General features: G+C 56.3%; 9 protein-coding genes across 9 annotated transcripts; 2 read left to right on the top strand and 7 right to left on the bottom strand.

The window, feature by feature from the left end:
* Positions 1-23: 23 nt before the first annotated feature.
* On the top strand, positions 24-1298 carry KRP23_7177 (Histone-arginine methyltransferase CARM1; the record flags this gene model as incomplete). The annotated part of the gene is made up of 2 exons (XM_067892458.1): positions 24-1080; positions 1156-1298. 2 exons carry the CDS (start codon positions 24-26, stop codon positions 1296-1298), a joined length of 1200 nt encoding a protein of 399 aa, XP_067744336.1.
* A 226-nt stretch (positions 1299-1524) lies between these two features.
* Positions 1525-3101, bottom strand: KRP23_7176 (uncharacterized protein; the record flags this gene model as incomplete). Its single annotated transcript, XM_067892457.1, has 2 exons — positions 1525-1858; positions 1951-3101. The coding sequence occupies 2 exons, from the start codon at positions 3099-3101 to the stop codon at positions 1525-1527; spliced, it is 1485 nt and encodes a 494-aa protein (XP_067744335.1).
* Positions 3102-3474: 373 nt separating this feature from the next.
* KRP23_7175 (Homoserine O-acetyltransferase) lies at positions 3475-4823 on the bottom strand (the record flags this gene model as incomplete). Its single annotated transcript, XM_067892456.1, has 2 exons — positions 3475-4744; positions 4813-4823. The coding sequence occupies 2 exons, from the start codon at positions 4821-4823 to the stop codon at positions 3475-3477; spliced, it is 1281 nt and encodes a 426-aa protein (XP_067744334.1).
* Positions 4824-6206: 1383 nt separating this feature from the next.
* Positions 6207-7241, bottom strand: KRP23_7174 (Pectinesterase; the record flags this gene model as incomplete). The annotated part of the gene is made up of 1 exon (XM_067892455.1): positions 6207-7241. One exon carries the CDS (start codon positions 7239-7241, stop codon positions 6207-6209), a length of 1035 nt encoding a protein of 344 aa, XP_067744333.1.
* A 4183-nt stretch (positions 7242-11424) lies between these two features.
* On the bottom strand, positions 11425-12525 carry KRP23_7173 (putative solute-binding protein; the record flags this gene model as incomplete). Its single annotated transcript, XM_067892453.1, has 1 exon — positions 11425-12525. One exon carries the CDS (start codon positions 12523-12525, stop codon positions 11425-11427), a length of 1101 nt encoding a protein of 366 aa, XP_067744332.1.
* A 464-nt stretch (positions 12526-12989) lies between these two features.
* On the bottom strand, positions 12990-13906 carry KRP23_7172 (Elongation of very long chain fatty acids protein 2; the record flags this gene model as incomplete). The annotated part of the gene is made up of 2 exons (XM_067892452.1): positions 12990-13643; positions 13724-13906. The coding sequence occupies 2 exons, from the start codon at positions 13904-13906 to the stop codon at positions 12990-12992; spliced, it is 837 nt and encodes a 278-aa protein (XP_067744331.1).
* Positions 13907-14858: 952 nt separating this feature from the next.
* On the bottom strand, positions 14859-15770 carry KRP23_7171 (Elongation of very long chain fatty acids protein 2; the record flags this gene model as incomplete). The annotated part of the gene is made up of 2 exons (XM_067892451.1): positions 14859-15506; positions 15588-15770. The coding sequence occupies 2 exons, from the start codon at positions 15768-15770 to the stop codon at positions 14859-14861; spliced, it is 831 nt and encodes a 276-aa protein (XP_067744330.1).
* A 677-nt stretch (positions 15771-16447) lies between these two features.
* On the bottom strand, positions 16448-18822 carry KRP23_7170 (uncharacterized protein; the record flags this gene model as incomplete). Its single annotated transcript, XM_067892450.1, has 2 exons — positions 16448-16542; positions 16623-18822. 2 exons carry the CDS (start codon positions 18820-18822, stop codon positions 16448-16450), a joined length of 2295 nt encoding a protein of 764 aa, XP_067744329.1.
* An 815-nt stretch (positions 18823-19637) lies between these two features.
* Positions 19638-22670, top strand: KRP23_7169 (putative ABC transporter ATP-binding protein YfiC; the record flags this gene model as incomplete). Its single annotated transcript, XM_067892449.1, has 2 exons — positions 19638-21920; positions 22212-22670. 2 exons carry the CDS (start codon positions 19638-19640, stop codon positions 22668-22670), a joined length of 2742 nt encoding a protein of 913 aa, XP_067744328.1.
* Positions 22671-22700: the final 30 nt, after the last annotated feature.

Genomic DNA, 22700 nt, shown 5'->3' with positions numbered 1-22700 from the left:
GATCCAAGCAAGAGCTCGTCGCAATGGCCTCGGAGGACACGGACGCTTGGCGCAAGACCGGCAGCGCGATGCCCGCAGTCGCAGAACCCAATGCGAGTAAACCCGCGGACGATGCAGGTGCCAGCGAGCAGCAGGACGAGGAGGACAACCCGTTCTCACAGTACTACGGGATGCTGTTGCACCAACAGAACATGCTGCAGGACCACGTGCGGACAGGCACTTACGAGCGTGCGATGCTGTCGAACCCATCGGATTTCAAGGACAAAGTGGTGCTAGATGTGGGCACCGGCTCCGGCATCTTGGCCTTCTTCGCCGCCAAGGCTGGAGCGCGCAAAGTATACGCCGTGGAGCTCAGCAACATGGCCGAGTGCGCTCGCGAGCTGGTGGCTGCCAACGGGCTCAGCGACCGCATTACCGTCATAAAAGGCAAGATGGAGGAAGTGGAGCTGCCCGAACAGGTGGACGTGGTGGTGTCCGAGCCCATGGGCTTCTTCCTCGTGCACGAGCGCATGCTCGAGACGTTCGTGGCCGCGGGCAAGAAGTGGCGAACGCCAGCTCCTAGCTTCAAGATGTTCCCATCCACTGGCACCATGTTCGTGTCGCCCTTTTCGGATGACAGTATCTACCGAGAGCAGATGGCCAAGGTCGCGTTCTGGCAGCAGCAGGATTTCTACGGCGTCAACCTGTCGAGTATGCGAGCAAGAGCTGTGGAGAACCACTTCTCGCAGCCCGTGGTCGGCTACTTCCCACCGGAAATCTTGTTGACCTCGCGTCCAGCCGACCACGTGCTGGATTTTGCAGATGTGACCAAGGAGCAGCTCGACACTTTCGACTTCCCGTTTCACTTTGTGGTTGAACGCACTGCTATCATGCACGGCCTAGGTTGCTGGTTCACTGTCGATTTCTTGGGCTCCGACGCGCGTGTCGTGCTCAGCACAGCGCCCCAGGATGCAGGCACGCACTGGTATCAATGCCGACTACTACTCGCCACCCCGGTCGCTGTGAATGCATCGCAGAGTGTTAGCGGTAATCTTCACTTCGTTGCCAACAAGAAGTTCAGCTACGATATCGATCTTGAAGGTACGGTTGCAACTTTGAGCCTGCTCATGGCTGAGTTACTTTGATAGACTAACTTCTCTTTTTTTGCGTTGGCAGTTCGTCTGGACGGAACTTCGATTGTGTCTCGGAATCATATCCGATTGCACGACCAGATGTATCATTATCTGTATTCTCCTGGAGCTGGATCTGCTGGAGCAAGCGCCGGCGATGGAATCCAGCACCAAGGCGCATCGTATTGATGTGGAATCCATATTGTGGATGTCACGGTGTGCGCCTGAGCATGTATCGCTGGTTGTGATTAAACTGTGAAAAGTGAAAACTCGATGAGCGAAGTGAACATGCAATGGTGGGATTAACTACAACGGCATTCAGAGCAACACGGAGCGGAAGATATGAGCTTGTAGTAAATATCACGACGCATATATAGGAGAAACTGGAGGCCCTACGCTGTGTTGTCGGCTTTCTTCAAACATCCATGATGTGATCAATGGCCTTCCTCACACACGGATCAAAGGCGGTACTTGAGGCAGCGGCTGTCGTCCTCTGGTTTTCTGGCGAGTCACCGTTGGTCATTTGCGCTGGGAACACCTCCATGTTTGGCACAAGCTTGGTTGGTGGGATGCCCACACCCTCGTAAAGCGTGTTGTCTGCACTGAAGATACGCTGATGCGGAATCTCAACCGTCCAGTAGTTCGGCAGGCGCAACTGCCGCGTGGGCGAAAGGCTACCTGCAGTGGTGGCACCAATGCGGCAGGTAAGTGGGCGCTGCATCAAGGACAGACACAGCAATTCCGCAGTCCTGTATCATCATCCCATCAAAAGCGACATATTATCACCAACACCTAGTTAGATTTTCTCATCAGTCACGAAATAGGCAATAGAGTTTCTTACCCTCGAGTGTATTGGCTCTGCAGCACAGCCAGTGGTCCGCGATAGCGTGTACAGCGCGACGTGTACGGGATGTAGTATTTTTTCCTTTTGGAAAATCTTGGTGTAGCACCTGGCAACTTCTCGTCCGTCGAAAAAGCCAACGCTGCCTTATTCTCACTGGCAAAGAACGACGCCACTGTCAACGCAGCAATGTGCGAGCCTCCCCCTTGATTGAAACGGAGATCCAGAATAAGTCCGTCCACATCCCCCAAGCCGAGCAAGATCGCTTCCAGCGACCAGCGCATGGACTCAAGGTCGTAGATCTCGGGTACCGCAACGGAACTACCTGCTAAAGCTCCACCTTTGCCGTCTGCAGCCTTCAGGTCCACATCCAGCAGCGTCTGTCCTGTGGTTTTAGGCGTCGGTGCTCCCCTCGTCCATGACGGCATGAGCACATCCACTTTCGGCAGTGGGAACTCCACGAAGCCCTGCATGGCCGTCAGACAAATGTAACCAATTCTCCACCCAGGACACGTTTCGGCATTTAAAATGCCGCAGACAAAGCGGTCGTTGGCGATCCTGCGTCCTCCCTGCGTCAAGTGTTCTCTCTCAATTGCAGCTAGCGTCTGTTGCTGGAATCTCAGCGCTGCAGCGGTGGGCAGCTTGTGTCCGCGCGCTGTGAGGGTCCGGGGCATTGTCGACGCCGCGACCCGCGAGACAGCGAGCGACGGGTCGTCGCACAGCGAGACGCTCTCTTGCAGCGCGATCCACAGGTCGTCATCGCTCGTGGCGGGCTGGATGGCATCGCCGAAAAGCTGGCGCACGAGCTGCCAGTCTACGCGCCGCGGCTCCAGAAAGGCGTAGTGGTCCTGCATGGCGCGCCAGAAGCTGCGGAACGTCAGCACCGGGTCGCGGGAGTACGTGACGCGCGCGAAGATAGCGCGCAGCAGCTCCAGGAATAGGCGCAGCAGAATACCGTGCAGCGTCATGAGCACCACGAGCGCACCGCCCAGCACGGGCACGTGGCGCCGCAGGAAGCTCACTGGCAGGATGGCCACGGCCTCGTACAGCTCCAGCGGCCACAGGATCAGCAGCTGCAGTAGAGCGTCAGGCGTCAGCAGCCAGTCCACGCGCGGCAGCAGCGTCCACGGCTTCCGCATTGCGGCCAGCATCTTTGGCTTTAGGCGAGGAATCTGAGACTGAAGTCGCGTGATGAGGCCGCAGTGTCAAAGGGCGCGGATTGGCAGAAAAGGGATTTGGTGTGCGCCACACATCACGTTGAAGTTTGATTTTTTGCGGCTTTTCAGAATGCGCGGCGTCGAGCTCAAGCCATTCCTCACCACCTCGAGTAAGCGAGTGCCTGTCGGTCTGAGTGCCAAAGTCAACGCGTGCTCAGTAGTCAAGCGGAATAGCATGCAAGCGACACATAGATAGGTTCATTGGTTGGCTTAGCTGGCGACACTTTCACATGCGAGGCACTTGTCGGATGCGGCTGGCATACTGGGCTGGGTGCTAACTTGGCAGGTGTAGATACGTTAATAACACTTAGAGGCTGCTGTAGCGGTGCTGCTCGTGCGGCAGGACGTTGGCGAGCTGCTCCTCGACGTACTCGCGTACCAGCGGCGCGAACACGTCCAGCTGCATCTGGCCGTTAAACATGGAGTCGTGGCCAAACTTGGAGTCCACTTCCACCAGCTGCGAGTTGTGGCCGTACGACTGCAGGATGTTCACGAGGCTGCGCTGTTCCTGGATCGGGATCAACAGGTCCTGCTTGATGCCGATGATCAGGGAGTCGCACGAGATGCGGCTTGTTCCCTCAGCCAGGTTCAACGAGTTACGGCCCAGGTTAGTCAGGTCCATGGCCTTGGACAGCAGCAGGTAGCAGTTGGGGTCGAACAGGCGAGCGAACTTGTTGGCCTGGTACTCCATGTAGCTCTCGACCTCGAACGTCGCCGTCTTGAAGTGCATGGGGCCCGTCGGATTCCAGTCGAACCTAGCGTCGAACTCCTCGCGCGAGCGGTAGCACGTCATGCCCAGCTCACGGGCTACCTTCATGCCCTCGAGGGGAACACCGGGCGTGTAGTCACCGTCTTTGTACTCGGGGTCCGCGAGGATGGCACGGCGCTGTACACGGCGGAAAGCGACCGTACCGGGGGTGGTCTGATGCGTGCAGGCGAGGCCCACAAGGCGGTCCAGGCGGTTCGGGAACTGCGCACCGAACTCAAGAGCCTGGATGCCGCCCATGCTGGCACCGACGACCATGTGGACGCTGTCGATGCCCAGATCATCGAGGATTTTGGCATGGCAGCGAGCCATGTCGGCGGGCGTGAGCTGCGGGAACGAAGCCTTGTACTTGTCGCCCGTGAGCGGATTCACCGTGAGTGGCGACGTAGCGCCGAACGGACTGCCCAGCACAGACGGGCAGATGACGCGGAAGTAGGACGTGTTGATGGCCTTGCCGGGGCCGATCATATTCTCCCACCAGCCGGGGCGCGGGTCGTCGCGGTTGGAGGCGGCGTGGCTCGAGTGCGAGAAGGACGGCAGCACCAGGATGGTGCGCTCTCCAGGCAGAGAGCAGTCGCCCCACTGCTCCCACTCGATGGTCACCTCGGGCAGCGATCCACCCAACTCCAGTGGGAACTCCTCCTTCAGGACGGACTGGTACTTGTTGCGCGTGAGCGTGAAGTCGCCACCTCCGCTGCCGCGCTTGGGATCTACCACGTACGAGCGCTGCTGCTGGGTGGCGACGTGGTTCAACACGCTGCGGCGCGCGAGTAGTGAGGCCGCCGGACGAAGAGCTGCTTGTGCTACACGGCTGCAGTGGACGACAATGGTTAGATGGCAGGGCAATCGAGGGCTGTACGATGACGGATGTGAACGTACCGAGACAACATGCTGGCGATTGCTACCTTTCTGCTCCAACGAGGTAAAAGATCGAATGAGCGCCAGCAAAGGGCAAGTTACTCCTCAGGGCAACTTGCCATATACGGGGCAGCTTTAGCCGGGCACAGCACGTCACAGTCTCGAGATAGTGATGTTCGGAGCTATCATATCAGCTCGTTAAACTTGATAATTGTATGCCAATGTGATACGCTGTCCGGACCAATTGGCCTGTAATTTTATTTGGATGAACTCGATTGACACGTGGGGTCGGGATCGACACTCGATTGGACAGAAATGCGCGTTTATTCCCAAGTCTGGAAGCTTGGACTTGGGTTTGGGCTGCGGGAATCGCTCGACTTTCTTCATGTGTCGAGCTTGCATAGCAGTTGATTCTTCAAGACGCTTGAATCAAGAGGGGGCAGGTAAAGCTCACCGACTTGGTTAACTTGGTGCTTCTGTGTTGCACAGCCGGAGAGCGTTTAAGAATTTGGATTTTGCATTTCAAAGGGCCCATTCGTCCTGACAGCTGCTACATGTATTACGTGAGGAACGAGCTCCGGTAAGGTCAGGCACGGGCTCGGTTAAGTCGATGGTGCAGTCGCTGCGGCGCGCGTGCCATCCGATTGATGGATGAAGGGTGCGCTAGCATGGCCCCACGATGGTGCTCATCGATGAGAAAGAATCGATGTCCGACTCGGACTCCGAGTGCCCCTCTTTTCTGGCGGAGAGCAAGGTGTGCGACGACCGAAATGGGTCAGACCAGCGACCGCTTTCTTTTGCACGCCGTCCTCGTCGCCGCCGAGCGTCCACCGATAGGTCGAAGCGGATGGGGTCGTCAGTGCAGCGGAACGCAGAGTGGCACGCTGCTGACGAGCACGGTTGCTTGCATATCAAACCAAGCGGCCGCCGTGTCAATTTTGCTTTCCGAGTTTCAGGAGCTCAGACTCCCAGCTCTTTTGCGGTCCCTCGCAAATGTCAGCGGCAAGTGATAGTACCAAAATATAATATTCGGGCACCAAGTCGAGGAAGGGTTGTCCTCTAGTCTTGGACCGTAGAGCAACCGCAAAGTGCGGCCGTTGCCGTAGCGGTGCGCCGCGATTTGCGCCAAAGATCCTCGGAAACCACAAATTGTGCAGTGCGATTTGCTTGAAAACACACACACAAACGCCAAAAGTACTCCACCGGAAAAAGGAACGTTGAACCAGAGTCTTTAGCAGCAGCGCAAAAACTGCTGTCAAGGACATGTCGGTTGTGATCCCCACCGCATATGATCAACCGACGCCTTTCAACGCTGATCTACATGTACACTGCCTGCCGCATCTGTGGACTCAAACATCGATGCTTATCATGTTTATCTAGGTGTTTATCAGCTAGTATACTCACCAGCTACGTGCTCACAGGTAGTTGGTGTCAACCCACCACTCGGTCTGGTAGCCTTCGCCAAGGATCTCCGCGATGGCCACCGGCGCGTCAAGCTGGCCACTGAAAGCGACCCGGTGGTCCTTGGCAGCGCCTGCGCCAGTGTTGTTAAACTCCTTGAAGTAGACGCTAGCAGTGCTGGAGGTAGTGTCCCAGGTCGCCCAGCCCTCCGGCTTAACGACATCGCCGAGCTCGCTGTTCTGCCAGATAACGCGGGCATAGGGGCGCCACGGGCGGCCCAGTGTGGTCGAGTTGACGCCACTCGAACCGAACACGCGGGCGCGGTTGAAGACGTACGAGGCCGAGCTCGAGTCGTTTTCGCGGCCGCTGGCAGTAATGAAACCAGTGCCGATGGTCTCGATGTCGCAGGACTCGAACCAGGCCTGCGCGTAGCGACCGAAGACGAAGTCCGTGGCGCCGTTAATGTATGTGCGGGCGTAGAGTTCGCGGCCCTTATCTGCGAGCACGGTGTCCTGGTAGCCGGTGAGGTTGCAAGCGTAGAAGCCGTAGTCGGTGGCGTTCACGTTGACAGCCAGCGCCTGACCGACGTTTCCAGCCGTGTTGGCGATGTTCAGGTTGTACACCTTCACGTTGTCCGACTTGAAGCGCATCGTACTGGTCATGTCATTGCGCGCTTCTCCTGTTACCTCGGCGGGGATGTCCTTCTGCGCCTTGGCCTGGGTAATAGTCACCTCGTTGCTGGCGTAAGACATCGCGTCGCACGTGAAGCCCTGCAGCACGAGCGGGCCGGATAGTGGAGAGACGAGCACCTGCTCATTGTAGACGCCCGGGCGCACGAAAACGGTCTGCTCCGACGTCGTGTTGGGGTTCAGATTCGCCACTCCTTCCGAGACGGTGCGGAAGCTGTTCTTGTACGAGCCCGTTGCGTCGACAACGATGGCGCCTGCGGGCGGCTCGGTGCGCACGTTCGGTCCGCTGCATGAGCCGTCGGCTAGTGCCCCGGTTGCGAGGCCGGCAAGTGCAACGAGCGGTAGAGCAAAGGAGTGCATTGTCGAGGTCTGGGCGACTTGGAAGATTAAAGAATGAGCGATTAATTGGTGAAAGTGACAACCAAGGACGATCGTGGGTTGTATCACGGCGCGGACGCCATGCAATGGTCATACTGCTGTTCGTCTACTCGCGAGGCTGCTGCAGCTCTCGAGTATTTTCCCCTTCCCTCCCCACGTGGCATGGCGGACAGCGCGCTTCTGGGGCATTACGATCGGTAGGAGCGCCTCGACGGTCTTCACCACCAGCTGAATGATGTGCACTGTTGCGCTGTCAAAGTCATGACTCACGTGAGCCCAACTATACTTTGCGAGTTTTTCTAAGAACTCGTTGACTCATCGCACCATTTTCATGTGCCGGACTGAAGATAGTGTAGTGTATTATTATACATGCAGTAGGAAACCAGCTATTTGTTTACACTTCGTTCATACCCAGTTCTCGTGACCGCAGAAGTACAACATGTAATGCAAGCTAATAAGCTAACGCAGAGTTTCATGTTACTATTAAAATACAACGTGACTGCAGTATCTGGACAAGATCGGGTCCGGCACGCAATCATCGCTCTCGAATCGATTGAGAAACGTATCGAGAGTCGACACGTTTGACAATCTAGGAAGAGCCCTGCTGGCGCTGAAGAACTTGAATTGGGCTGCGTCCTCGCCGAGGAACCCGCCAGCCGCAAGAAATGTGCGCGGGTCGTGTCATGCGAGTCGAGCATTATTTACATGTACTCCGGTAGTAGTTATAAGAGTTTTTTTTAAACCGTAAAAGTATCGATCACACAAGGTCCATGCCAGTATTTTGGCGCTATTGCCGCAAGACGTTGATTGTGGTAAAGCTGTCACACACCAAGGGCTGAGAATCCTCACATACGTTTCCAAATCGAGCTCAGAGAGTATTATGGTGTTTGAGGTTTGTCGCGTTGAACGGCACGATTGACAAGCAATCCTCACAAGATACCAGGTTGAGGAGCAGATCTCATCTACAGGCAGGTGCTAGCTGTGTTTTGTCACCGGTGACGGCGCTCGGGCGAGATGGGCAAAGTCCTTGGCAATTCTGCCAACAACGATTTGATCTGTTATAGTTTAGACCCCCCCCCCGCTAACGTTGGTTGTGCATGTTCCTAGTTTAGCCACGATAATAGATACTTGCTATGTTGGAGCAAAACCCACTCTGTTTGTAAAGATACTGGCGCTGTTGATAAACATTTAAGGTTGACGAGACGCAAACAGTTTTAACGGGAGGCTAACTTCCAAGTGAGAGCGGAGGCCTACTGTCGATGTGGTTGGGGAAGAAGGGTACATAATCCGTCGATACCGAGCGTGACCAGCTCAACCCTTTAGATGCAAAGCGATGAATCAGGCAGTCAGGTGTGTAGCGTATAGTGTTCGCGCATACGCTAACTCTAATGTTTGCAAACTGTTTGTTAGTGTATAGTAAACCTGACCAACATGTATGTGGAGTTATTAGGCAGTTCTCATTGGTATTTTCTACAGTAGAGCTTGCCCTCGGCTGGTTTGGTCCAAGCAATAACAGGCTGGCATCAATCATGTCAATTCAGCACACATTCCTTCTTCATTTTTCAATTGTCTAGCTGCTAACCATCACACCACCCGTGTAAACATGAACGTGCTGAGTACCCGTAAACTGTTTAGTTGGATGCCTTTCGTCACAAAAATCGTGGATGGAGCAAAGTGGCTGCGGTGTGTCATTTAAAGAAAGAAGGAGCGACTCGCAATGGCGTGCTGACCGGAGGAGCGGTTCGTTTTCTCCAGTTGACAATTTCGTCGAGCTTTTGATTCGACTCCCAATTGTCTTTGGGAATTAGGTCGGAGGCGGGGTTATAGTATAACTACGTGGACGGGGTATGATGGCGTCGTAGTGTGGTATGTACGCTTCTGAAAGGATCAACATTGAGTGTGGGGAGTTGGCTCAATGCGTCAACCGCGCGTATGTCATGGGTCTTGGCGCCACATGGACGATCGCTCATTAAAAAACGATTGTGGTTTGCGTGAGATCTTAACAGACAAATAAAAAGAAATAGCCCCCAACACGTTTGTCATGCGTTCTGTGCTCTGTGGAGAAAGGTTGACCCCTTCGCTGCGGTCAACGCTGACTTACTCAGGATTAATGCCTTTCAAAACTAGGTTAATCAGTAAATAATGGTTTACTCTGGATTCAGTGAAAAGTACTCAGAATTAAGGCCATTCCACTCACGAATTCTATCACCGAAAAGGCATTACGTCCCGTTGTAGACGAGCTCGAGTCAACCGCTCACGCTCAGGCAGTCTCATTCACACCCCTCGGGTTGGAACGAGTAAATTTATGTCTCTTGCTTCGATAGATAGAATGATCCGATGAAAGTCTTTCGTGAAACTAGTCCGCCATGAGGATCTCTCTGCTTGTCAAAACCGTGAAACCAATCTGCCACGAGGATTTCGAGCTTGTCAAGCAAACCCAGCTGAGACCATCCGTCACTGGACGCATCCGTATCTTCAAGCAAAACCTTTGGTTTGTGGCCTCTTAAACCAAACACTTGAGTCGGGTCGATGGATCAAACTGTCACACTTCAACGTCCACACAAAAGGCAGTAGACACCGAGGCCACAAGAAAGACCAATGGCCAGAGAACCGAAGATGGCCAGTCCGATTCATTCTTGGATTGCCCTGCAACAGCAGAAGAACACCAACTACAAACAAAAAACTTCACTTGAGCAGCAACACTCTGTCCACGTATTAAACATCCCAGGATGAATGCTCCGCGTACGCTTCGGTGCGCCATGAAGATGCGGACTTGCGGACTTTTTTGGTGAGACTATGCTTCTTATCCCGAACGTTCTTGACAAATTAGACGTGACGCATTTTGCTTTACTGGATCGCAGGCACAAGGCTGTCGTCTCACTCACGTTTCCTCCTCGGCAACCGTTCAGTCCTCTGCCTCAAGGACGCCTGACCATCGCCCGCTCGACGATCTTTGGTGGCAAGATAGCTATATCGCTGGGTAACAACTCCCAAGCGGTAAGTCTCCTTCCCGTGTCAGGGAAGGACGCGCGTCGGTATCAAATCGCCATTCGCTGTGGGCCGTGTCAACGCGTGACTCTGCGTGTTCCAACCAGAGCCATCTACGAGACGTGGTGGGCAGCGCTTCAGAGTGCTCTGACCTTGCCTACGTTCGTAGTAATTCCTTGTGTCGACACGCCAATCCAACTGGAGACTGTTGTGCTTGCACCAGTCCATCCTGCACGACGCAATGCAGTGCGGCCCAAGCACACAGCAACGCTCGAACCTTTATCGGAGGTGGAGCACGAAGACGATATGGAGGACGACGTTCCAATACTTGAGGCCGGTGGTCGTACGTCTCCAACTGAACCCGATATCCTCGCAAGCTGGCGTACTTGGGGTAGTCTCGATTACTTTGCTGCGCAGCCTAGCGTTTCAAGTTCCCGGATAGCCGACGACAGCCTCGAGCTAGCTGTTAGTAGCAATGCTAGTGCCGACGATGACAGCAGCAGCAGCAGAAACAGCAAGAACACCTCAATCGACAGCGATGTCAGCGAGTACTGGTTGAAACCATCGGAGTTGCAGGACGAATTGCTCCAACATGAGCTTACCACCAACACCAACATCGCTCCAAGAGAGGTCGAGCTACCAATGCCACAGAATGAAGCCGCTCCGCAGCCCCAGGACGAAATGTGGCTGGAGGAGATAGCAGACTTCATGTTCCACCAGAAAACTGTGCCCCCTTTCAAGTCGAGGCAACGTCCCAAAAGGCCTATAACGGGGCAGCTCCACCCATTGCTGACGTACGCCATGATGTGAAGACGACCAGTGTGCCTATTGGCAACCAACAGCACCACCACTTCAGTATCAGCAAGCAAGCAAGATCGAAGAAGTGCCAGAACGTTCACCAGTATTGCCGCCTGCAATTCATTCGACGCAGCAGTCGAGACCCAGCAGCGAATGAGATAGTCCTCGGAGCAGGCGCACTGCAGCCCAGCCTTATGAGATTATGACGGATATCCATCGCGTGAGTCACCCTATTCCATATAATAGAGATACCATGAAACCTCAGCTGCGAGCCAAGAAATACAACCGCACCGAGAGAAACCAATACAACTAGAAAGCATTTGATTTACACTGGAAAGTAGTAGCCCTCTTCCGCGTTCGAGTTCCAGCCAACTTTTCATCACGACAGGTACGCTGCAATTGACGTGGGAATGACCGAGGTATCACCATAGGCAGTCAGGTTCGCCGCCTCCATCCCCTGCTCACTCAAAATCGTTTGGCCATCCGACGACAGCAAATACGCCACGAACTCCTCAGCCTCCGACATGTGCGTCGCGTTGTTGAGGATCGCGACGGTATAGATGGACGCCGATCCGTTGTAGACCGTCCCGGTCTCCGAGTTCGTGTACGACACGGTCGCGTACTCATCGTTCAGACCCGGATTTCCCATGTTAATCTCTTCCGGCAGTGAAATGAAGTTGACACCGCTCAAGCTGCCCGCCTCCACAGCGTAGAAGAAGCCTACATCCAGATCTCCCGACGACAAATAGGTCTCCAGGTTCTCCTCCGAGAAGATTTGGTCCCGGTTGGTCGCGTTGCCCAAGATATCTGACACCAATCCAGTGACGTTGTAGTATTCTTCAGCCAGCTCGAACATCATGACGGTGCGGTATCCTTTTGGGTCGGCGTCAGGGTCCGTGCGTCCAAGCTTCACGTCGGGGTTCTGCAGCAGAGCCTCGTACCACAACAGCGATCCGTTCTGCACTGCAGCAAACACGTCGGTGTATGGCGACTCTGGGTAGTACCCGAGACCGATGGACGTCTCGCCGAACGTGATGTACCACGAGATCAAATTATCGTTGGCGTCGCCCATGAGCAGCTCCGTGTTGACGGACGCGTCGGCGCTGATGAAGACGTCGGCCTGGCTGCCGTTCACGAGGAGGTTGGCCAGCTTGACGGACCCCTTGGCCAGCAGCGACGTGGCGATGCCCGTGGCGGCCGTGAAGGCCGGTGCCAGCGTGTCGTCCATGAGTCCGACCAGCGAGCCGGCGTGATAGATGGTCACGTTGCCAGAGGAGGCGGGCGTTGCAGAAGAAGACGAGGAGGAGGAGGAAGAGAAGACGCCGCAGGCCGCCAAGATGATCACCACGATGAGCGCAAGGAGCACAACGGCGAGGGCGACGCGGTACTTGATGATGGTGGCCTTGACGTTCCACACGGACGTGCCCTTGTACGGCGTCTCCATGTCGTTCTCGTCTTGCGCGGGCGGAGCGGTGGACATTGCGGGGATTTGAAGTGTGCGGTCCAGAGAAGTTTCGATACTGCTGAGCGCGGACCAGATCTCCGTTACAGCGTCATCGCTGCATGCATGTTGAAATGAAGTCGCTCGCGACCGAGTGGTACCTCACACTACGTTGACATAATATTGTGTAAAGAAACATCAAGTGTATCCATTTCACTGGGTGACTTCAACCAAAGCTTGCACCACAATTCGAGCAGTAAAGTGCAGCGTTGCGATCTCCAGGGGTTATTCACCACCACCGCTGAAATATGGCTTCGGTACGAATCGGCATTGTTTTTTAAGGCAACAAAATGAAGACACGAGAGACGCTTTGACAAAATGACTTCAAGAGATGCAGCAAGCCGCATCATTTCTCAACGCGCCACTCACGTTGACAAAGCGAACTGGGATGGAAGATGAAACTACATTGAAGAAATCGGGGTGAACTACCTTATCAGGCTCTCTTACAGCTTCTTCTTGGCGTCCTCGACGGTTGGCTTCTTGGGGCCGAACACGTAGGCGCGGATGTAGAAGTTCATGAAGAGCCAGAAGAGCGACTGCACGTACACGAGGTACATGAGCGGCACCTTGGGGGGCATGCCCGGGCACTGGCGCGAGTACGTGAGGTAACCCTGCACGTTCATGGTCACGAACTGGATGAGCTGGATGCGCGTCAGGTACTTCTTCCACCAGATGTCACGCGTGTGCGCGCTCACGAAGTAGTACGTGTACATGATGGTGTGCACGAAGCCGTTGAGCACGATGGTGGCGTACGAGTCGCCGTCCTGGGCGGCTCGGAATGTCACGTAGTAGACGAAGAGCACGGTCAGGTGGTGGTACACATGCAGGATCGAGAGCTGCTTCCACTTCTTGCCCAGGATGATGAAGACCGTGTCGCACAGGTCGAGCATCTTGGACAGATAGAACAGGTACAGCACGTTGCCCATGACGGGGGCGTCAGCCTTGAACGCGTTGCACGGAGCGGGGGAGTAGCCGTTGCGGTAGGCCTGGATGGCAGCCTCCACGCACATGTAGGAGCACGCGATGACCTGCACGGGGTTGTACACGAACTGGAAGGGGCTGGTCTTGATGGCAGGGACGCCCAGCTTCATCAGCGCCTGTTGGTTGGCAAAAAATAACGCATAATACGAGTCAGAGACTCGAGCAGCACCTCCGAAATTGCACCAGCAACACGCACCGTGCCCAAGATGACGAAGAGCAGGTAGCCGACGCAAATGGCGTAGACGCTGGCGAAGTTGGCGAGCGGGTAGTCGGCCATAGGGTGGACCTTCCAGCCACCCTCGGGGTCCACCCAGTCGAGCAGCTTGGTCTCCGTGGCGTTGGCCCAGTCGTAGTAGCTCTGCAGCAGCTCGGTCGACATGCTTTCTGTGCGTGTGTGGAGGCGGTAGACGGGTGTGCGAACCGGCAAAAGCGCGAATGAGGAGGCCGCCTCAGTCAGCGGCGGCCACCAGCTCGGCCACCAAGCGTGCGGTCAGCGCCAGACGCCCCAAGACATGGTGCGTAGCAGGGCGCTTTGCGTGTCAACCGAGGCGTGGGTCCTTATTAGGCGTATAGAACCCTCTATTGAGGGTGTTTCAAGCGATTGTTTAGCTATCACTCGAAGCACCAATTTGCGGTGGTTCGGGTACGTATCCAGGTGCCACTGCTCTTCACATAGTGAAAGCAAGTGAATCGCCTTTCGCGGGGGAAACTCCAGCCGCGCTGATGAATTTCAGCGCCGAGTTATGATGTCATGTGTCATCCCCGGCCGTTGGACGCCGCTGTCATCGCCATCTTGAAGCCGCCCGAGAAGCTGTTTGCGCCCGGCGATGACGCAGGCTTCCGTTAAAGCGACCGGAGCCACCCAAGTCCGCAAAGGATAGGCGCCGAGTGCTGGCTGGTGGCGGCGCCTCGGCTGGAAGCGCCGCGCTCTATCTCGTGGGGCTGCCGGGCTGGAAGCACTGCCTGCAGAGCCGTGGCTGTGGGCATGGAGCTGCATGGCGTTTAACATGGAGAGCGGATTCTGGTGGTGTTTGACGCGCGGCGCGTGGCGCTGCAGCAAGTACGTGGCGCTAATGGCGATGTTGCCTCGCTTGTTTAGTCTCCATAGCTACACGCGTGTGCGAAATACGGACCTAGTTCCGAAACGCGGCGGAGAAGGCAATACCGATCATGCCGCGACTCCCCGAAGCAGGCGCGGTCTCCACGGTGCCCGAACAAGACAGGGCTGTATAGATCAATTGCGGCTTAACCGCTAACAAACCAAAAAGCAACATGTAGCAGGCAAACCAACGCAAGTCGACCAAAGGCAAAAGCTACATGTACTCCATTCCTTACACATTTTTCTTGGCCGAGGATGCCTTCTTTGGACCGAGCACGTACGAGCGCACGTAGAAGTTAACGAACAGCCAGAAGAGCGACTGCACGTAGGCCAGGTAGATCAGCGGGATCTTGGGGGGCATGCCCGGGCATTGGCGCGAGTACATGAGGTAACCCTGCACGTTCATGGTCACGAACTGGACCAGCTGAATGAGCGTCAGGTAGCGCTTCCACCAAATGTCACGCGTGTGCGCGCTCACGAAGTAGTACGTGTACATGATGGTGTGCACGAAGCCGTTGAGCACGACGGACGCGTACGAGTCGCCGTCCTGCGCCACGCGGAAGACGATGTAGTACATGAGCAGCACCGAGAGGTGGTGGTAGACGTGCAGGAAGGACAATTGGCGCCACTTCTTGCCAACGACGATGAAGAAGGTATCGCACAGGTCAAGCATCTTGGACAGATAGAACAGGTACAGCACGTTGCCCATGACGGGGGCGTCGGCCTTGAACGCGTTGCACGGAGCGGGGGAGTAGCCGTTGCGGTAGGCCTGGATAGCCGTCTCCACGAACATGTAGGAGCACGCGATGACCTGCACGGGGTTGTACATGAACTGGATGGGGCTGGTCTTGATGGCAGGGACGCCCAGCTTCATCAGAGCCTGGAACCGTTAAAAACAGCAATAGTCAGGGATACCGCAGGATCCCCAGCATGAACCAACGGAATGGTGGCCCAAACTCACCGAGCCGAACACGACAAACAGCACGTAGCCGACGCAAATGGCGAAGACGCTGGCGAAGTTGGCAAGCGGGTAATCGGCCATAGGGTGAACCTTCCAGCCGCCATCGGGGTCCACCCAGTCCAGCACCTTCGTCTCGGTGACGTTGGCCCACTCGTAGTAGTTCTCCAGCAATTCGGACGCCATCTTTTCTGCTTCCCCGCGCGCGCCTCGGCAAAACTGCAAATGATTCCTGTGCAGCGATCGGAATGGGCGAGCAGCAGCGCTGGCTTCACATTGGGTGTGGAGCTGCTGCCATTTTGAAGTGCGTGAACACGCGGCGTCCAAACCATCGCGCATGATCGGGGGTATCCGCAAGGATCAGCCGAACGCCTGCATACTCACTGCAAGTGCAGCAGTGATGTCATGCGCCAAGGCGCAGGCGCGAGACCGGTGTCATTCCCATATTGAATCCCCTAAACTGTTGCAGGATGCAAGCCGGACGTCAAGTGTGCGCTGGGCATTGTCCAGGACACCAATGTTGGCATTCCTACTCGACTGCCGATCTTGTTTCCGCTACGGCGAGTCCCACTGTCGACTTTTGGATGGCATTCAGTGTCTAGTGCAACTCAAACAAGACCATCGATAAAAAGCATTGTTTGGTGGACACTGGACCTCAAAAATAAACTTCCCAACCAGGAAACATGAGCGCTGTGAGCCCGTGTGCACGATGGCTTCCACCGATCATCACGCCTCGAATTTGCCTTCACACGCTTTCGGATATCCTCATCTGCGGATAATTAATGCTACCGTCGTCTACGTCTCTGTGCAGTGTTCTTCTGACGTTGGAATTGGGCCTTGGGCAGCTACATGCAGGATAGCGCTTACCGGAACGTCATCAGGCCGAGCATTCGGTCATGCGAGACGCTGAACATGGCATCGTAGCGCGGGTGCCACGTAGCGTGCAGCACTGTTTTGTCTGGATACAGTATAGGCAAATAGCAAACAAAATATCGTTAGGCACTGCACTGACACCCACTTCAAGTATAGATAACTTACGGTGCACGCGCAGAGACTGCTGTGGCCGCACGGCAGGGTAGTGTTCGCCACGCATGCGCACGTCCCAAATGTTCACTACGCCCTCCTTGCTGCCACATGAAACGTGGTAGCCTGCAGGCGACCACCTCGGCACGATGTACTGGCTCGTGGCACCACTATCCCATGTTAACGACATTTCGTTGCCATCGTTGCGCTCGCGAAGATCGTGCAGCAACAAGTTATACTTATTTTGCTCTATGCAACTGACCAGAAGCAGGTTCGGGTTGTGTGGGTGCTCCAGCACCGCATTGATCTTGGAAATACTCGGCTTGCGACGCTCGATCACAGTTTGAGTACGCCCCTTGTTCAGGTCATATCGGATCAACAGTCCGTCGAGGCCACCCGTGTACAAACAATCACGCTTGGAGTGGACACAGAGCGACCTGACTTCACTGCGGTGATCGCGGTGCAGCACATTCCACTTCAAATCCAAATCGCCCTGTTGTCTGCCCTCGTGCTCCTCCCACAGAACAACCGCGTGATCCGAGTTACCGGTTGTGATCAATTGACGGCTGGTGGTCTCAAGACCAAATCCAGATGGCAGCCAGTCGATTGCAGAAATTCCTCGCGAATGCAGAGTAGTACTTTTCGAGGTAATCCGGTCACGCGGAATTGGTTGCGGCGTATCACCGTCTTCAAGCTGAAGCTGGTGCAGCTGCACAATACAGAACTCTCCCTTCTCGTGCAGGGGATCGCGGAAAGCCATAGCCATACGGTTTCCGTCCGGATTCCACGAAATGGCCTCGGCACAGGGGCTGTCCTTGCGGAAAGATGAAGGGTTCAGAGTCACCACCTTGGCAATTTCCTGGTCTCGACGTTGGTAGCTCCACAAGATGAGACCACCCTCATCGGGGCTCGTCGCAAAAATTTGAGGCTGGTTCGGGTTGAACGCTAGGTGCCGGCCCTTGCGAACACTGCCGTCGGGAATTGCCTGGAATCGGTGATTTGCCAGCAGCTTCGGCGTCGGAGAGCGACCCCAAAAGTGGTCGGGCATAGTGTTTTCTACCGGAACGACAGTGCTTTTAGTCGCAGCTGCAGAGCTCTCCAACTCTTTCTTCACCTCGCTGGGATCCATAATGACAACGTCATCGTCGTCACTGTCATCATCCTCTTCATCCACGATGCAAGGGCGCTTGGTGGCTCGTTGGCGACTACTTGACCGCCGAGTTTCACGCCGCTTGCTTTTACTCTTGCTCCGGGATCGTCTAGAGGATGTTTCCTCTCGTCTCGACGACGTTTCTTCTCGACTACTACGGTGAGAGGGCAAGCGTCGCTCCCGGCGTTTCCGCAGTGCATCCAAGTCAACCTGAATGTCGTACACCTCGATCTCCTTCGCTTCAACGCGCTTTTGGAATTCATCCAGCTGTTCGCGCAAGTCGTCGAGCTCCTTCTTCTTCGGTGCAAGCTCGCGTTCAGCGTCTGCAATTTCGTCCTCAATGTCTTGGAGACTGGTTCCACCTCTGCTGCTACGTCTGTTACCTCTTGACGAAGAGCGTCGACGACCCGGAGACCGCTCGCGCTCTCGCTCGCGCTTCTTGCTACTGCGTGCGTCGCTAGTCCTGCGTGACGTGCTCGAGTCGCTCCGCACGCTCAAGGGTGCGCCTCCGCTTCGTCTCGCCGCCGATTTCGAACGTTCGCGCTTGCTGCGGCGCATGGCAGCGACCGTGTCTTCTTTCTCTCTCGTAACGGACTTGGAGCGCGTACGCATCGAAATAGGCGACGGGTTGCGTCGTCCAGCAGCTGCAGGCTGAGGCACCACCTCCCAGCGACTCGGTCGGGCTCTGGTAGCGGCAGCAGGAGGGGGCTGGTAGGGCTCGGCCGTTGGCGGGCGATAGTAACTGGCCTTGTTGCTGTTAAGCGTGGATGCGCCGCCTGCGCGGTTGCTGCCCAGCGCGACGAAATGCTGCCCCGGCCTCTTGTGGGCCTGGACGCGCGCCCGCGACTGGGACTTGGAGCGCGCGCGCATGGTGACGGTGGTGGTCGGGGGCTGCGCGGCCCTGCGCGGCGGCGCGACGGGTCGGGGAGGCGAGAGCTGCCGCCGCCGCTTGAGCGTGGAGTCGCCGCGCTGGAAGTCGGCGTCCGGGATGGAAAAGGAGCGGCTGTCGCTGGCGCTGGCGTAACGCGAGGAAGTGCCGCCGTAGTCGCGGTAAGTGCGGCTCATTGATGGACTTGATGGGGAAGGACCAAAATGGGACGGTGACTTCGGTTGGAAGGTAGTGCGACTACGTTGCAGCCCTCGGATTGGAAGAAACTAAAATGGCGCCAAACGAGGGGATTGGTTGGAAAATGGGAGAATGTAATGGCGAAAGGCAACTTTCGACGCTGAACAGCTCGGTGTTCGGGGGCAGCAAGTGTCGTGTCTTGCCTTGCGGGCCAAGGCATTCTCCGTTGGAAAACGTTTTTGGCTGGTGATCCTTCGTACGTGTCTGGCGTTGCTGCGTTACGTACGTTGAGCGCAGCGATCCTTGTGAGCGGTTCCTGTCGGACCCCCCGTCTGCACTACATGTACCGGTATGGTGCAGTGCATGCATCGCAGTTGCAGGAAGCCCCTTCGGACCCCATTTCTGAGAGCGGTCGGCGACAGGCCGTGGCGATCCCGATCGTCTCGCATCAATCGCCGTTGAGGCGTTGAGGGCTTGGTGCCTATGGCAACACCGACTACGCGATGCCGAGCGGTTGTTGCGACGGCAACAACCCGGCAAAGCAATGCTATGAGCCGCAGAAACTGGGCGGTGCGGCACGCCGCACGATATGGGTGCAGTCCCATCGTCGCCCTGACATTTGGTCCTCGGCCCATTTTTCAGTGCGCGAAATATCCAGCCAGTTTCTGACGTTTCGCCAGCTGGTTTAACTCTCGCCCATCTTGTCGTGTTTTAGTCTATCTCGCTACGAGTTAGTCGCTAAACTTTCATAAGTCAGTTCCCATACTTGGCGACTGCCATTCCTGTATTGGCGCGAGGTGACCTCTCCCGTTGCATGCAGCGCAAGGCCTTAGCCTTCGAGTCCACCCCCGTCCACTCCGCGCTGGATATGAGCAGCGAGGCCACGGACTTCGAGCGTGGGCCGCCCGACAGCGGCGGCGGCTTCGTCAAGATCGGCGGCCCGCTGCCGGACGCGTCCGACCCGCGTACCATCAAGGGCGCGTCCAGCACGCCGGGCAACGGCCACCGCCTCTTCTACCTGCGCGTCATCGACTCGCGCAAATGGCACTACTCGGAGACGTTCGCGCTCTTCCTCGACTTCTTCGTGCAGGTGCTGACCATCTCGTTCACGCAAAAGGCCACGTTCCACGACGAGGTGGCGGCCAAGGCGTCGCGCTACTTTTCGTCGGGGCTCATGCTCTGCTACTTCATCGACATGGTCATCCGCGTGCTGGGGCTGCGGCTCGCGCTCTTCCGCTCGCACTCGAACATCGCCGACCTGCTCTGTCTGCTCGCCATGGTCGTGCTGCTCGGCTCCCGACACGTCATGGGGGACAAGGAATACTGGCTCTGCCTCGGCTACTTAACCATCGTGGCCTGCCGCCTCATCCTCAAGCCGCGAGCCCGCACCTTCTCCAAGAAGCTGCACAAGTTCCGCACCAACGGCGACCACATCCGCGTGAGCATCGAGTCGCTGCGGGCGTCGCTCGCGCGCATCCCCGGCATCTCGGCCATGTCCATTGAGATGATGGAGACGGACCTCGTCATCATCTGCGGTCGAGACGAAGGTGACATGACGAGGGATGAGCTCATGAACTTCCTCGAGCGCGCGTTGCACTACCGCCCGCCCAACCTCTCGGCTACCGAGTTCCTGTCGCACCTGCGCGACATCGACGCTTCGTCGTCCACGCTGGCCTACGGCATCACCGACGTCGTGCGGAGTACGCTATGGCACTGGTCCACGCAGACGGCCGACCTGCTCTTCTGCTTCTTCGTCGTGTGCATCAACGCGTCGGTGAGTCCAGCGCTGGCGATTTTCCTGGCCAAGCTCTCGGACGCTTTCGATACGCTGGACTCGGGCAGCCCGAACGAGTCCACGCTCAAGATCGGCGTGGTGGGTGTTCTGGCACTGTGCGTGCCCTTCGTGCTGGGCGACTACGCGGTCGGCTACTTCCAGTCCAAGATGATTTCCAAGGCCACCGAGTCGATGCAGTCAGCACTGCTGAATATTATCCTGCGTCAGGACACCCAGTTCTTCGCAGAGCGCTCGGAAGGTGACTTGAACAACCTGTTCTCAAGTGATGTTGCACGCGTGAACGCGCTGTGGCAGGCAGTGTTCTGGAACTTGCTCAACCCGCTCGTGGCGGTGATTTTCGGCTTTGGATACGCTCTATACATGGATGCCAGTATCGGTATCATGTCGTTTGGATTTACCGCGGTGCTGCTTTCAAGTGGCCCGCAGGGTTTCGCAGCACAACGTTCAAAGGAGTTTGGCTCCAGGAACGCATACGTGGCTGCCGAGTTCCAGAATGCTGTGGGCTGCGAGAAGGTCGTGCGTGCGTACGCAATCCAGGATCCGCTCATTTCTCGATTTAAGAAAACGTGTTCGGCGCTGCGCAAGAGTCAGTTCTCGAAGGATTTCTGGTCGAGTATTGTGCAGATTTACATCGAGTCTGCGATGTACATTTTTGTTGCTATTATGACGGCCTCGTTGGCCATGAAGGTGTGGCACAAGGAGCTGTCCTCGGGTGAGTTCTTCGGATTCATCACACTGCTGAGTCGTGTCTCAAACCCCGTGACGGTACTTGGTGGATTTATGCGTGTGGCCATTGGTAATGCTAGCAGTCTGCAGCGTGTTGATGATATCATTGTGGGTCTTGGGTCAAGCACCGGCGGAGACGAAGCCGACAAGGACATGCCGCCACTCCCCAAGATGGAGCAGAACCTCCGCGTCGAGAAACTTGTGTTCAAGTACGACAAGGCTTCGGAGAACTACATTCTAAACGAGCTGTCTGCTACGATACCTCGTGGTTCGTACACTTGCGTCGTCGGACCGTCCGGTTGTGGTAAGAGTACGCTCTTGGCGTGCTTGATGCAGTTCCAGGATGCCGACGGCGGCTGCATCCGCCTCGACGGCCACGACATTTTCAACTTCTCCAAGAAGTCGTTCATGGATCAGACTGCGGTCGTGTTCCAGGATGGTGGCATCCTAAACGGTACTATCTTCGACAACATTCGCTACGGCAACATCAACGCGTCGAATGCTGACTGCGAAGAGGCTGCTCGTCTTGCGGAATGCCACTTCATCAAGGAACTCAAGGACGGCTTTGAAACGGTGGTGGGTCAACACGCCACATGCAACCTCAGTGGGGGTCAGGCGCAACGTATCTGCTTGGCGCGTGCTCTGTGCCGCCGCCCAAGCCTGTTGCTGCTTGATGAAGCCACAAGTGCTCTGGACCCAGAGACTGAGGCCTCGATTGTGGCTACGCTGGAGCGCCTCTCTAGCAAGATGAATATGACAATTATCTCGGTGACGCACCGCTTGTCCACGGCTCTCAATGCCGATCAGATTTTGGTACTGAACACCGGACGCGTTGCGGAAGAGGGCCGCTACGACGCCTTGGTGCAGAAGGGGGGGCTCTTCTACGAGATGGTGCACAAGGTGGACAAGCCCGAAGAGGAGGAAGATGTCGCCCCTGTGGAGAAGACAGACATGGTTTCCATGGCCAAGAGCCGTCGCCGCGGCACGGGTCCACGCAGAAACACGGACACGATTGGCGCCACTGGAGAGGAACCGAAGCAGATGCACGACAGTGCGTTGGCGCTGCAGCAGTTCACCAAGACGCTGAGCTCGCGTGTGGTGCACGACGTTGGTGACGGTACCCGCCCCGCAGGCACGACTTCTTGGTACCGCTACGGCAACCGACAATCTCATCGCAGCCGGAAGACCAGCGAGGATGGCTTCACATCTCGCCGTTCAGGAAACAACAGCGTGGAGGGTGGCCAATGGTATCCTAGTCACCACGAACGGGGTGCAGCGACGTCGGCTGCCAGTGAAGAAGAGCGCAACAAGTACTTCGTGCTCTAGAGAGCTTTGCTTCTCCCAGCTGGAGAATGT

This window comes from Phytophthora ramorum, assembly GCF_020800215.1.
Source record: "Phytophthora ramorum isolate Pr-102 chromosome Unknown Phyram_PR-102_s0006, whole genome shotgun sequence".
Classification (NCBI taxonomy): Eukaryota; Oomycota; class Peronosporomycetes; order Peronosporales; family Peronosporaceae; genus Phytophthora; species Phytophthora ramorum.
Note: the sequence above shows the minus strand (reverse complement) of the source record. Positions and strands in the feature narration are given on the sequence as shown.